We start from the raw sequence: 14,736 nt of genomic DNA on the forward strand, positions 1-14,736 counted from the left end.
CACATCCAACACACCCACTAAATACAATGGGTGAAATCTTGGTTCTGTTGTAGTCAATGGGAGTTTTGCTACTGACTGCAATTCAGCCAGCATTTCACTCAGTGTGTACAAGCAGAGCTGAGAGGATGTGTAACGAATGCAGGATCAGACCCAATCACTGCAAAACTCAGGAATTTTTCCTACCCTTCCCTTCAGAAACCGATCAGCCAATCAAGACAAGGACTGCTAAGAGTTTTGCTCCAAAAACCTAATCTCAAAAATTTCTGAACTAGAACAAAGTGCTAAATATTTAATGTAAGCAAAAGGAAAAACAACTTTTCTCATTTTCTATTAAATTTAAAGCAGAAAAAGAATGAGATGGCTGACAAAACAGCATTTAATTCCTAGCTATATACAGACGAGAATACCCAGCCTAATTTACACAGCCAGCCAGTCACAGCTCACATAATCACATACAGCAGAATCTGACAGGGGAATTAAAGGACCAGGAAAGCATGTCTGAACTATGAGCTTCCTATTCTAGAGTATTTAATGCATGCATTTAATTCTGAAAGAGGCTAACGTGGTTCTCTCTCATTTTAAGCCAAACATTATTTCATGAAAAAAATACAAAACAATGTAACTTTTTTAATAAATCAAATAGTCAATTTAAATTACATCCTACATGCTTGAAAAATACACTAGAAGAGATACCCACGATTCTATAATAACTGATCAGTGACTGATCAGGAAGTAAGTGATCACCTTATCAGATAGTCCAGTTCTTTTTTGCAAAGCAAGCTAAAAGTGCTAGGAGTTTCAAGTTACTGTGCTGAATTGGTATTTGTTTCAAAACATCTAGTACTAGAATTAGCCAGATGAAGAGGTCTGCTGACATCCAGACCCTGGGTTTGATTCTCGTATAAATCAAGAATAATTCCACTGAATTCAGAGTAGCAACATCAGTGTAAAACCAATGTAATTGAGAGGGGAACTAAACACCAGGATTGAAATTCTGGCTCCAATGAATTCAATGGCAAAACTTGTACTGACTTCAAAAGGGACCAGGATTTCAACCTAGGTCTCACTGGTTTTGGTTCTATCTTGTGTGATTTCTCCCCAGAAACTTTGGAAACAACAGTGCAATACTTCCTGCAGTATTATTTTCATGTTCCCCTCATTTTGAAGTTTTGTCCCACATTTCAGCCTTTAATGGTTCATAACTACTGTACATGGGGTTGGAACAGAAATTAATTTGTTTGTGTCACTTGATTTACTACTTATACACTCTACCCCTTTAGTGTCTTACCCTAGGGGACATAAGTCTCCATTGACATGACCCATAACACTTGTTTGGGTTCAATTTATATGAGCCCAATATACAACAAAAGAGAAGAGAGCCCTACCTTACTTTTCAGCTTAAATCAGTCAACCTCAATATTTATCTGCTGTAGAATATTACAAGCTTTTAGCAAGACAATCTTCTTCAGCCCAGTGAATTGACAGGATATAGTTTTCTGAAGAAATTTTTAAAAATAATCTTGCTTGTTAAGGTACGTAAACACATCCGGCAACATGGGTGTATCTTATAAAAAAAGATACACTTCTGAGGTCTAATTATAAACCACTCTCAATGTAGAAGGCTGGCATCTCTGATAAGGAGAATTTGGAATGGATTCAGTAGAGTTGTCTCCTTCATGATGCTTTCTTCTCGTAACCTTCAAAAAGACTAAAACAGCATACCCAATTGTTCTGAAAGGACAACCCTGAACATCAGAAAAATCAGTGTAGAAGATAAATATGCAAAGGATCCAGCACAGTATCTCACTATTAGAACATAGTAACAGTTCAGTTTCAATCCCACAGGTGACCTTTTGTAGATGCAGTGCTGCACTTGTATGGATCCCCAGTGTCAATGCAGCTTTGTGTGGGCATAGCAGCATACAGAGCACGGTCCCTTCCAGGAACGGGTCCTCCGTCAAGAGTCTGCACTTGAGGACTGTATCTACATGTCAATGATTATTCTTTCATGCTATTCAAGGGAAAGACAGTTTTTTCTTCATAATCCTGTCTTAAATCACCTTCAAGTGAAGGATAGAGAAGTAAGAAACAAAGCACTTCTCATTCACCTGTAGGACCAGCGGTTGAAAGGTGGAAAGTCTGAAGCACTGCTCTTTCTGCATATGGCAAAGATGCAGCTCTAATAAGTCTTGGCCTTGTGCTATTTAACAAACTGTTAATGACCTGCAGGAAAACATAAAATTGCTGATAAAGTTTGCAGATGACACAAAAATTGGATGTTTTAGTAAATAATGAAGACGACAAGTCACTAATATAGAATGCTTTGGATCACTTGGTAAACTGGGTGCAAGCAAACAATGTGTGTTTTAATACAAGTATATGTAAATATACATGTCTAAGAACAAAGAATGTAGGCCATACCTACAGGATAAGAGATTGCATCCTGGGAAGCAGGGACCCTAAAAATTATTTGAGGGTCTTGGTGGATAATCAGCTGAAAATGAGCTTCCAGTATGTCACTGTGGCCAAAAAGGCCAATGCGATCCTCAGATGCATCAATGGGAATCTTGAGTAGGAGCAGAGAGGTTTTTTTACCTCTGTATTTGGCACTGGTATGACCACTGCTGGAGTACTATGTCCAGTTCTGATGTCCACAATTCAAGTAGGATGTTGAAAAACTAAAGAGGGTTCAGTGAAGAGTCCCAAGAATGATTAATGAATTAGAAAACTTGCCTTATAGCGACAGACGCAAGGAGCTCAATCTACTTAGCTTAGCAAAGAGAAGGTTAAGGAGTGATCTGATTACAGCCTATAAGAACCAACATGGGGAACAAATATTTAATAATGAATGGGCTGTTCAATTTACCAGAGAAAGTATAACACAATCGAATAGTTGGAAGTTAAAACTAGACAAATTGGGACTGGAAATAAGTGTACAATTTTAACAAAGAAGATAATTAACCACTGGAACAATTTATCAAGAGTTGTGGTGGATTCTGTATCACTGACCATTTTAAAGTCAAGATTGGATGTTTTTCTAAAAGATCTGCTCTAGGAATTATTTCTGGGAAGTTCTATGGCCAGTGTCATACAGGAGATCACACTGGATGATCACAATGGTTCCTTCTAGTTTTGGAATCTATAAGTCGGTTGCATAAAAAAAGGAATAAGGTCAATGTCAATGATGCAGCTATGACCACTTTCGTGATTTAGAGAAACAGTGCTGTAACTACTGCCCTATTTGAAAAGCATTTAGATAGTATGGTGATAAACATGGTATAAGGACCTATATCAAACAGAACAGAGAAATGGATACAAAATACAGGAAACAGAGGAGCCTACTATGAATCCTGGAAAACATTAACGAGACTTGGCTTTGGATCTTCATATTTACTAGCTTGCAGAGAAACCAGAGCTTCATCAAGATCTGAAACCATCATAAAGGATTTAGTTGAGCAGGATTAAGCCAGAAACAACATGAGTTTGACAGACAGAGATTCTAGTAATAGCCATTTATCTGTATCATAAAACCATGACAGAACTTGATGCAATGGATGACCTTCTCTCAGAGGGAAGTCCAGCCTTTCTTCCTCGTTATGTTTACAGGAAGAGAAATTATTCTGCACATATTAGGAAGGGAAAATAAGGGTTTTTTTTTACATTGTTTGAATTACATTTATTTCAAACAGGAGGCTCTCCATCTTCATGCTTGCAGGTGGGGTGAGTGAAAGTTTTCAAAATGCTGGGACCAATTTGCTTTAGAGGTTTCTTTTAGCAACTACTACAAATGCCATTTGTACTTCTGCCTCCCAGCTTCTCCCCACTCCCCCATCCCTTTCTCTTTCCTTCAACCAGAAAATTTACAAATAGCATTCAATACATCTTGTACTTAAGTGCTGTTGCACTTTCCCTACATAACTGGCCTTTATTTAACACTCACTACATTTCTACAATTGTGTCTTCTAGGGAGTTTTAAATAAAGGCCCATGTTATGAGGAAGCTCAGTTGTGCATGAACACAGGCCAGATCATGCACTACTTAAAATTTTTCTAAGTGCTGAAAGTATCCTAGAGACAAAAGTGCTCTTGGATAATTATGCACTGTTCTCTCACTTAGATGGAGAGGAGTTCTGAAATTCAGAACACAGTTTAAACTATGAGATACTAATTATGTTTTTAATAGTCTTATCTCCCCCGTTACTTATATTTTCTACTGGAAAGTCTCTTCTTGATCCTCTCCCCGAGGAAGTGCTCAACCAAAGTCATCTCTTGAACAATTAACTTTGGAGGCCCAGACTTAGATCACGAAGGGAAAGAGGGCCAGCAGAGCAAAATACAGTACCTGTTCAAACTGCACTATAGAAATGAGGGAAGGGATGATCATCTGTTAGAGAAAGTATCACTCTGAGTTAGTTTTGCAATGAAGGAAGATATTGCTCACTGAACTGAGTCGGTAAAATAGACCAATTATTAATCCTTAATTGCTTGAAACCCCATTACCCTTGAAGAGTATGGTACAGATCTAATTGCTAGCTATGGCATTCTCACTCTCCAACATGCAAAGACTATCAAAATGAAGAGATGGGAAAATCTGTCTGATGGGGAAAAATGCAGATAGCAAAATATTCATAGCGCAGCTAAAACAAGGTGGAATTGGGGACAATAGAGACATCTATAAATATACAAAGAAAATAAACATCAGGGAGTGGGAAGAAACTGAGAAAATGAAAATTTAAGTTGAAATATTAAGAAAAAGTTGCTGACAGTGGGATGGATTAATCTGTGGAATCGTTACCCAAAAGAAATGGTGAAATTCCCTTTGTTGAGGGCACTTTAAAACTAGAGCAGGCAAAGCATTAAAAAGTGCTGTAGGGAAAAATCCAGCTCTGAACAGGGAGACGGATCAGATAAAGCATAGAATCATAGATGTTAACTTAAAAGTTTATGACATTTATTTACAGTGAAATTATGGGAATCAATGGGCGATGTTACACACATGCCACACCCACTGCTAATTAAGACATTCTGAACCCGGAATAATTTTGAATCAAGTTGTTACTCTTAACCAACTGAGACCTGATGCTACAAATTTAAGCCAAATGCGCGTGATCTGGCATATTGGGCACAGTGGAACTGCCATTCTGAGTACTGCAAAAACAATTCTTTGTTACTGTATTTTAGCTGGTCTGAATAATGTTCTGGCTCAAAACCTAGAGCTAAAAAGAGTTGTTATACTAGGATGATGTAGATTCTTTGGTTAATGAAAGAACTTCCAAGCCCAAAATCATTCTGGGCTTTGCTATCACTCTTTGGTGGCACTGCTAAATATCAAGAAGAAGAGTCCTGCAGAATTTGAGGGCACAGGAGCAAGCTGCATAAAAACACAGGACATTCGAGGGCACTAAAGTGTCCCAATATTACCAGCAATAATCTTTCCTCCATAGATTCAATGACAAGGATGTTCCCTTTTTAAAAACATGTAAAGTTATGACTACTTCCAGTGATAGTAGTCCAAAGGTTAAAGGATACAAAAGTCTCTTTTCCAGGGAGTTGAGAGATTTTAAAAATATATTCAACAATTGGGTGTTCTATAGAACTGATTATTCTGAAGTGTAAGCAAGCATCAGTCCAAGGTAATAGAACGGTTAGTTTCTCAAACAGACAGACATACATTTCTTTGTTCACCACTGAGTGGTGCTATTCCCCTTAAAAAAGGTTTTTTCCAACTTCTCAAGTATATTAGCAGATCAGGTTTTTTGGCTTTACCTATAGCTTTCAAGTCTATCTCAAAAGTATACCTGAGATGTAAAGTTGCTGTGCAGCTCTCAATCACCTTTTACAAAAACCAGCTATTAAGACAGAACTGGGGGACTGGATAACTCAGGAGATTGGTGAAAATGCAACTTTTGATTCCAGACTAGCTCCTCACATCAAGCATGTTTCATGGAAGGCTGAACATTACCAAGCAGATGGGTGTATATAATAAAGAAAGCAGCACAGCCATATTCTATTTGACTATTTCCAAGACAGCTCTTTGTGAAAGCAGCTTGTGGTTTGCAGTTTATTTTTTAAATGAACTTAAGGCCTCTTTCTGTATAATATTTAGTATTATCGCTGAGCTTGGAGTTGGATAAAAAGCAGAGCACGAAGACTAAAGGAGTCTGAGGGCACTGAGTTTGGTGCATAAGGTGAAAGAAGTTCACCTTTGAAATTTTAGATCTCACAAACCTATAGAGAACTGGCTCCTAAGAGGGAGAAGCTGGTGATGAATAGATTTAGCATAGGCTCTCTGCCTCCTTGCTTTGTGCCTCTTAATACATTGATAGATAGTTTTGACTAAAAAGTATTTATCTTGGATACATGTATTGTGTCCATTACTGTAATATTTGAGCACCTCACAATCTTTAATGTATTTAGCCTCACATCACCCCAGTGAGGTATAGGGAAGTACTATTTGTCCCCATTTTACAGATGGGGTTCTGAGGCAAAGAGTAGCTAAATGACTTGCCCAAGGTCACATAGGAACTCCAGTGTCCTGTTTTGGCACTTCACTCAGATGTTGAATGAAAGAGATACCTGCCTCAATACCGTTTTTGGAAAAGTCTGCATAATCCATACATATATAATCTCAGGGCTGTCCCAATGACAGTCAAGCTGCAAGATACTGAGGGGAGAGGAATATTGACTCTAGCATGACTTCCCCTTTCAGTGTCACTACCAGGGGTTGTGGTGGTGGAAATAAGGCTAAATTGGGAATTGCCAAGTCAAAACAAGACTGCAGAGACCCTAAGCACTCACATGTGCTACTCATTCCTCAGGATATTTCCACATATCATGTTAGAGCACATGACTACAAGATCTTTCCCTGTGTAAAAGGAAAAAGAGGTGGAGTCCTGCCAACAGTGCATCAAGTGTCCATGGTAATCTTTGAAAGAGAACTTACACAAAGGCCACAGGAACCCAAATACAGCATACCCAGAAGGGTAGACTGAAGGGATGTACAGTGCATTGTTGCTTCCAGAGTACTTTGCTTAGCTCTGGAGAACTCTTGAAAAGGGGAGCTGGAGACTTCCCTTAACTAAAATGAACTAAGTGATAAACAACAACTAAGCTACATCCTATTTAGTAATTCTTATAAATGAAAATAGAAACTTGACATTTAAAAACCAAGAGTATAAATGAACTACTTTGCTGATGGCCCTTTCCTAGACAAACTGCTTTCTGCTTTTAACATGATATTTAAATCAATGGAACATTAGAATATTTGGCATATTAAGCAGCACAACAGATGGATTCTACTTTGATGGTACTATTAAGCAACCCAGAACACCCCTGTGTTTCCACTGGATGTATCTGAACAATTCTGCACTAGTCAAATAATTAAAGTGCGAATCTGCTCTAAAAAGTGACTATCAATGGTATTGTGGAATACCATGTTTGTCTTGCAATTTCTCCATCAAGTATGTTCAGTTTACAAGAAAAAGGTAATTTTTTCTGTTAACTCTCAGAATCCAAGTTGAATTTGTAGGATTAAGTTTGGTTCTTTCCTTATATTATAAATACATAAATATGAATGCACCATCACTTATCCTACAAGTTCTGCTGGCCATATTGTGCAATGTTGCCAATTTTGGCGATTTTTATCACAAGTCTCTCAATATTTTGAGGGCTTTTTTCTTAACTTTCGTATGATCTCCCTATTCCTGCCTTCCATCTTGTGCATTTTCACTTATGCAAAATATTCATCAACTTTTCCAAGAGAGTTCTGAAAGCACATCGCTTTTGTCTCAATAAAGGGGATACACAGAGGTCAACCTGAAGAGGTAGTCATCTTTTTTTAAACACACAAGACAAGCACAGTATGATCTAGTGAAGAGGGCACTGGACTGGAATCCAGGACAACTAGGTTCAAATCCTAGCTCCATCGATGGCCTGCTGAGTGACCCTGGGCCAGTCACTTTTCCTCCCTCTGTCTCAGTTTCACCATCTGTAAAATGGGGATAATGATATTGACCTCCCTTGCAAAGAATTTTGGAATCCTACAGATGAACAGCACTTTATAAGCGTTAGCTATTATCATCATAAAAAGGAAAAAAGCTGCACGTGAGACCATGAAGTGCCAAATGCAATTCAAGAACTCCAAGTTTAGTATCCCGCTCTTAACACACATGTTCCCTCCAATGTTCATGAAATTAAAGCAAGAAGGATTCTGATGTTAGCTTAAATTGCTTCCCTACATTGCAAAATATTTTTGCATCCCAACTGGATTTCAATACAGACATATAGAGCAGTTATTTTAATGAGGCAATTTTATTGTTGTTATTGCGGTTTAACGTTTTAGTTTTGGTTTTAACAGCTCAAACTTAACCCACTCCTTTTTCAATAGTCTTAATACGAGTCATATGAACCTTCAAAATCATTAAGTGTCACACACATAAAAGGAAAAACATGACTATGTTCTGACTTACATTCTCTATGACAAATGTCCACTCTTTGTCTTCAAATTCCTCAGCATGGGGATCCTGGAAAAAAAGAAAAAAAAAAATCTAAAAATTACCCAGATATAAGAAACTGCAACTGACTCACCATTGCCACTTATTTATTTAGGTTTCCTTATTTGACGGAGATGAGGCACAGAAAAAATATTTTAGCCAACACACAGCTTTCAGTACGTAATACCTCCATAAAACTTTCACTGGCTGTGGACTGGTACAAGCAAGAGACGTATTCAGAACAGAGCCTACAATTCTACCACCCTTCACTGAGGTTCATCAATTTTTCAATTTAATTTATAAAACCCCTTCCCTCTTGATAACTACACCATAGTCCCACATCTTGCAGAGAACGGAGGCAGAAGCTAAGCTCCTGTCTAGATCAAACATGTAGCTTTTGTACAGCAGAAGTCAAGTCCCTATCCTCATCTTCACATGCCTAAGGACCATCAGTGTGATCAGGAAACATAACGCAACTCTTCAGGTAGAATCTCTCATGTCGCCATAAGTTACACCAACACCCATCCTGCTTGAGAATGACTTCCTTTTTCAGCCAACTCTTGTTCAGGGAGTAAGACCACTTTTACCCCCCACAGAAAGATGCATGATGGGCTTCTATGCTAGACAGTAATGTGAGGAAATGAGCAGGGATTCTAGTTTTCCATGATTAAAAAAACAAAATTCTTCCATAAAAAATTTAAATATGTGTTTTTCTGTGATTAAAATGAAATGCAGAAGTTTAGTTTTCCTAGCTACAATATATGTAGGTATCAGTTGAATGCATGTTTTTCTGAGATGCAGTAGAACCCCATTTATTCAAGCTTCCATTATCTGGCTCTCCGTATTAACTGACCCGCCAGCCTCCTGGGGCTGACAGTGATGGGGCTCAGGCTGTCAGCACTGGGCGGCTGGGGCTTGAGCTATCAGCCACCCTTCCTCCAATCTTAAAATAAGAGATGGCTCTTTGCCAATTCTCCTTGATTATCCCAATTTTTGATTATCCAATCTGGCTCCAGTTCCAATTAGATCAGATAAATGGTGTTCCACTGTAAATTTAAAGCACATTCAAAAATCAACCGCAAGAGGGGGAGGCTGAGCATACTGAATAAGTGACTTTGGTACTTCAGTAAAATTTAGTTAATAGTTAATGTGTTTTTATGTTTTCACAAAATGTAAAACTAAAGACTCTCTGTAAAAACACAAATTCCGCATTTTTCAGTGGCAAATGGATTTCTAGGATCCCTGGTAATAAGATATGTCCACCTCAACACAGTGATCTAATATACATTAAAGTTATTAGAAACTAAGATCTGAGGAAAACATTAAGTGATTGAGTTCATGCCCTTTCCAACAATAATGCAGGATTTTCCCACAGAAGTTTTCTATTGCGGTACTTTGTCCAATCTAGTTTTAAATATCTCTAACACAGCAAAATTATACCATTTCCCTTGGGAGATTGTTTCTCATACTAACAGAACCCAGTTTTAGGATTTTTCCCTGATATTCAGACTTTTTCCATTCCTCAATTTCATCCTATTATCCCTACTTATAGCCCTTGAACCATTCAATTCTTCCTTTGCCACCTTAGTGTTTACCTCTTTCAAATACTTGTAGATGGATGACATATCCCCATAGTCATCATTTGACCATGTTATGCATAAATTCAGTCCCTCAGCCCTTTAATCATTTTGTTTCTTTTATCTGAATCCCTTCTACAATTTTAATCTATTAAACAAATTTATTCTATCACTGTAAATTGAAGTATAAAACTGAACAGAGGTTTTGCTTCTTTCTTTACCCTAATCCATACCACCTCTTTTCTTTCAAGCATGCTACAAGACTGTATTATCCTTCCTTCTCAACTCACTTTGAACTACTCTCTTCCTAACCATCCATGCTTTTCTTAATTTTTCATTTTGTTCCAGGTCAATACAGAATCATTAAGGAAGCACTGTGCAACAGTATGTTATCTTCCTTACAAATGGATTGGAGGATCCCTTGACGAGGCATCTCTCTAAAATGAATATAATTAATGACCTTGTAAATAACTAGCTTACAAATAACTGCTGAAAAGGAATACTTAGCGATTTCCACATCAAGAAGTCAGAATACTTACTCTGTTAAATAATTCCTCTCTTTTGTGATAGTGACTGTGTAGTTATATAGTGATTGTGATTCCTCCATTGTGATAGTGTTTCTCTAGAAGTGTCATATTACACACATTATAAATACTATACTATGCTATGGAGACAGTTGAAGAGCAGTCCTTCCTGAAAAATCCAGCAGGTTGGGCTCAATTTCCTGAAGAGTTCTTGGCACCTTAGCTAGATGAGTTTCAGAGTAGCAGCTGTGTTAGTCTGTATCCGCAAAAAGAAAAGGAGTACTTGTGGCACATTAGAGACTAACAAATTTATTTGAGCATAAGCTTTCGTGAGCTACAGCTCACTTCATCGGATGCATTGTTCTTCATCAGTCTGATTGTTTGCTAACTGTTGTAATGGGGCTATATTTAATGGCTACAAAGGTCATAGCAGTAAAATGTGTGTTTTAAAATATATATGACATCAGTTACTGTGAGGTGCATTTAGAGTACAAAAAGTCAAAACAAATGTTGCCAGCAACTAGCTACAAACCATCCAATATGACTTTAATTAAGTTAAAAAAAGAAAGAACTATTAGCCATAAGTTATAACGATTTAAGATACACACAGAAGGTATATCTCTGGATAGCCCCATGCTGAAATTAAGGTACTTGTAATTATAAGATCACATAATAACATGTTCATCATTTTAATTAACTTTGTAGGACTACTGTACATAAACAAAATTAATGAAATTGTACGATGACTTGGCTGACTTACTATACCTCATATCAATAGCACATAAACCATTTTCCACCATCCAGCTGCTAATACTTGTCATTTTAATGATTTAACCTAGGGTTATTACCTTGTTTTTAAAAAATGCTCTTTAATATAGTATGGAAGCTTCATAAAGAGAGCATTAATCATTCTATGTTTTAATATCCTACTGCCTGATAAAATAAGTGACTAATATCTTTAATATTTTGTCTAGCTTTTCTGCGGGTGGGTGGGGAGGGAGGTTATTTTCTGTGAGAGCTTATACCTCTACCACTTATAAAATCAGGGAACAATCTTGCAACCAAAATCAACAATATTTTTGTTCATGTAGGATTTCATCGAAGGCCCTTTGAAGGAAACTGAAGCCTTTCCATTGACTTCAACTGATGCTAGATCAAACCTGTAATGTTTACAGAATCAGGCCTTTTGCTAGTGTATTTCTGATATCTTATGGATATGGATGCAGTACAGTTTTATATTGCAAAGGTTACTTATTCATTTAGGTGCACAGTTCTCACATGCTGTTAAAGTATGATGTAAGTACTTTTTCATATAATTAATAAAAAATGCATTTTAAAAAATAAAATGACCCAAGTCAAACAGTTAAAATCAAACTACAGTTTTCCTTTTTTGTATTTCTCTAACAAAGTCTTACAAAAATAAAAATGCCAGAAGGCATAACAATACATCATTAAAAGGATTCATATTTAGCACACATGCTGTACATTTCCTCTTTAAAGCAGATTACAAACTTTATGTATGTGTTTTAATTAAAAATATGTGTTGCTAATCTTTAATATCCCTCAAATATGGAAAACTCTGAATAAATCTATTCACAGGCCCGTCCCTAGGGGGGTGCAGGGCCCGGGGCAGAAGTGACGAATCCATCACTTCCAGGACCGACCTTTCACTTCTGGGACTGGGGAAGCGTGGGGCCCGGAGCGGACACCCAGATTCACCATTCTCAAGGGACAGCTCTGCACATACACCTCAGGGTTCTGATGAGATAGCAAACTACTCTTGCTTCATTCTTGTTGCTATAACGATTTATTTAGAATTCCACTGAAGCATATGTATTGTCACTTCCTACTTACTCAATAACTTTGTTGTAGTAGTCATCAATAGGTACCTCTACATTTATGGTTATAATACAGTTTCCATTTCATTCTCATTTCCACACGCTCTGACATGTTCCCCTTTGGGGCTGACATTTTCAATGCTTGCTCTCTGCTAAATGGTGACATGTTTAAAGTTGAGCAAATCCTTTCATCTGTTTTGGATTTACACTGGCAGAAAAAAAAAAATCTCCCCCCCAACCCCCGCTTTCAAAATAAAATCTTACTTCTTCTCCTCACTCCCCAACTATTGCCCTCCCACAAAACTCAAGTGGTTGAATTTTGGCGCTTCAAATCTAGTATGTAAGGAGTCCTCAGTGAAGGGGGTATGCTTTACCCAGATTGAAAAAAAACCTGGCTAAATAATAGTTATAAAGAAAAAAAAATCACTTTAGCCCATGTATAGTAACATCTAAAATTTTTAGTCTACTGAAGCCCATCCGGCAGACATACCACAATGCATATATTCCTTCCCTACTTGTGAAGGACCCAGAAAGCACACTACAACTTATCACCTGTTTGTAACCGGGTTGTGATACAGTTGATTCAAAATGTGGTGTTGGAAGAGCAGTTTTTCCTGTAAAATCCAGCAGGTGGGCTCAAATGCCCATAGCAACCTGTAAAACTCTGGCTCACCTTAACTATACCAGTGTGTCTCAACAGGACACACATAATGAATAAATACAGCAAAAGTTGTCTAAGGGGAATAAATTCCATACACACTCAATGGCAAATGATGCTTAAATCTTGAAAAACAGAGGCACACAAGTAAAGTTGACATTAACCTGCCTTAACGTCCCTCTAAGCCCAAACCCTGTTCACCCTAGCCCCAGCACATAAGTCTACACTACACAGGTTTTTAGTTTAGTTGACTTTTTAGTTTTAAACAAAACTAAATGCAAACAATTACATTCTTTGCCCAGTATTTATTACGGTTTCATCTTGAAATGGGAATTACGAGCCCTTAGATAAATGGACTGAAAGACTGTCAAATTTCACTTAAGCTTCTGTAAATTGCTCTTCTTCCTTTACAAGAACTTATTTTATAAATGTAAAAATCAGCACTCTGAGGTTAACCTCAAGAGATAACCTTGTCTCCCCCACTTCTCTTTTCTAATTTATCTCATCTCTCTCTCCTCACCTTATCACACTGCTACCAACCACACCCTTATCTCCACCCTCCACTAACTCCATTACACATAAATCTCAAAAAACTTTCTAGATACCTAATAGCCAGAGGGCTACTATGAAAGAAGCCACCCAACGTCCAAGAGCAATATGCACATGAGAAGCCAAGCCTCCCCGCAACTTGCTGGGGAAAGGATAGGATTCCTACAAGAGTTCAGCCCAAGAACCCTGCTTTGGGACACCATCTTTCTCGGCTTTGGCTAGTAGTTCAGAAGCGTAACTGTTGTCTCCTCACAGGGTCATTAGAGTCTGTGATACACCAGCCTTTCTGACAGAACAGTCCCTGGCAGTGCTAGGTGACAGGCTCAGGAAATCTCCTGCCCGCCCTGTTCCAGTGCCCCTGTTTCCAACTGTCATGGAAGCTACAGCCCTCCTGAGCAAGAGAAAGGGGAACTGCAGCAGTAGATTCTAATATAGCAGATTTCTCACTCTGCACTCTGTTGCTCAGAGCTCACCTCATTCAACACAGAATTTAACAGAGAATTAGATCCCTGATATAGAATCAATGGGAGGATTCCAAAAGCCCAGAGAAAGGCTAGCAGTCTCCATTAAATTCTGTAGGTCTTCGAAGTAATTTCCATATTTGCAATGGTAGGAGGAAACGGCGAGAGAATAGCTGGGCAGCAACTTCCCCAACCAACAGCCATTTCGAGTTGAGTGAGGTTTGTCAAATGTATCAGTCACCTCAGCACATCCTTTCTTACTCCCTTTCACTTGAACTGTTGGAGGGTGTGGCCTGGTCTATACTACTAGTCGACCTAACTCTGGAGGGTCTACACTAAAATGTAGCTTCCGCTGATGTAAGTTGCCCACTACACTGACATAACACCACCACCTCTGCGAGAGGCGTAGTGCTTAGGTTGATGTAATTAGTTTGATACAGTGTCAGTGTAGACTCTTACATTGCCTGTTGCTGCCTTTCAGACTCTTCTGGCTGTCAGTCCCTGGAATCTGACAGCCTGAGCACTTCCCTCTAAGGCTGAGAGCCCAAACCCTGCACTGGAGGCCGAGCTCCAGCTGTCAGTGCCCCACAATGCCCCACACTGACAGTTAAATTGGCGCAAGCACACCTGGTGAGGCC

The 14,736-nt window shown here is 38.3% G+C and overlaps 1 protein-coding gene across 6 annotated transcripts in view; it reads right to left on the reverse strand.

Moving 5' to 3' along the window:
* The window catches only part of EHBP1 (EH domain binding protein 1), a 321,365-nt gene that overhangs the window by 227,334 nt on the left and 79,295 nt on the right, over nt 1-14,736 (reverse strand). For all 6 annotated transcript variants that reach the window (XM_073339536.1, XM_073339541.1, XM_073339540.1 and 3 more), the window contains exon 5: nt 8,468-8,521. In XM_073339536.1, the coding sequence (XP_073195637.1) occupies nt 8,468-8,521 (54 nt within the window). The remainder of the gene's footprint in view (nt 1-8,467; nt 8,522-14,736) is intronic.

The sequence above is a fragment of the Lepidochelys kempii genome, chromosome 3, assembly GCF_965140265.1.
Source record: "Lepidochelys kempii isolate rLepKem1 chromosome 3, rLepKem1.hap2, whole genome shotgun sequence".
Lineage (NCBI taxonomy): Eukaryota > Metazoa > Chordata > Testudines > Cheloniidae > Lepidochelys > Lepidochelys kempii.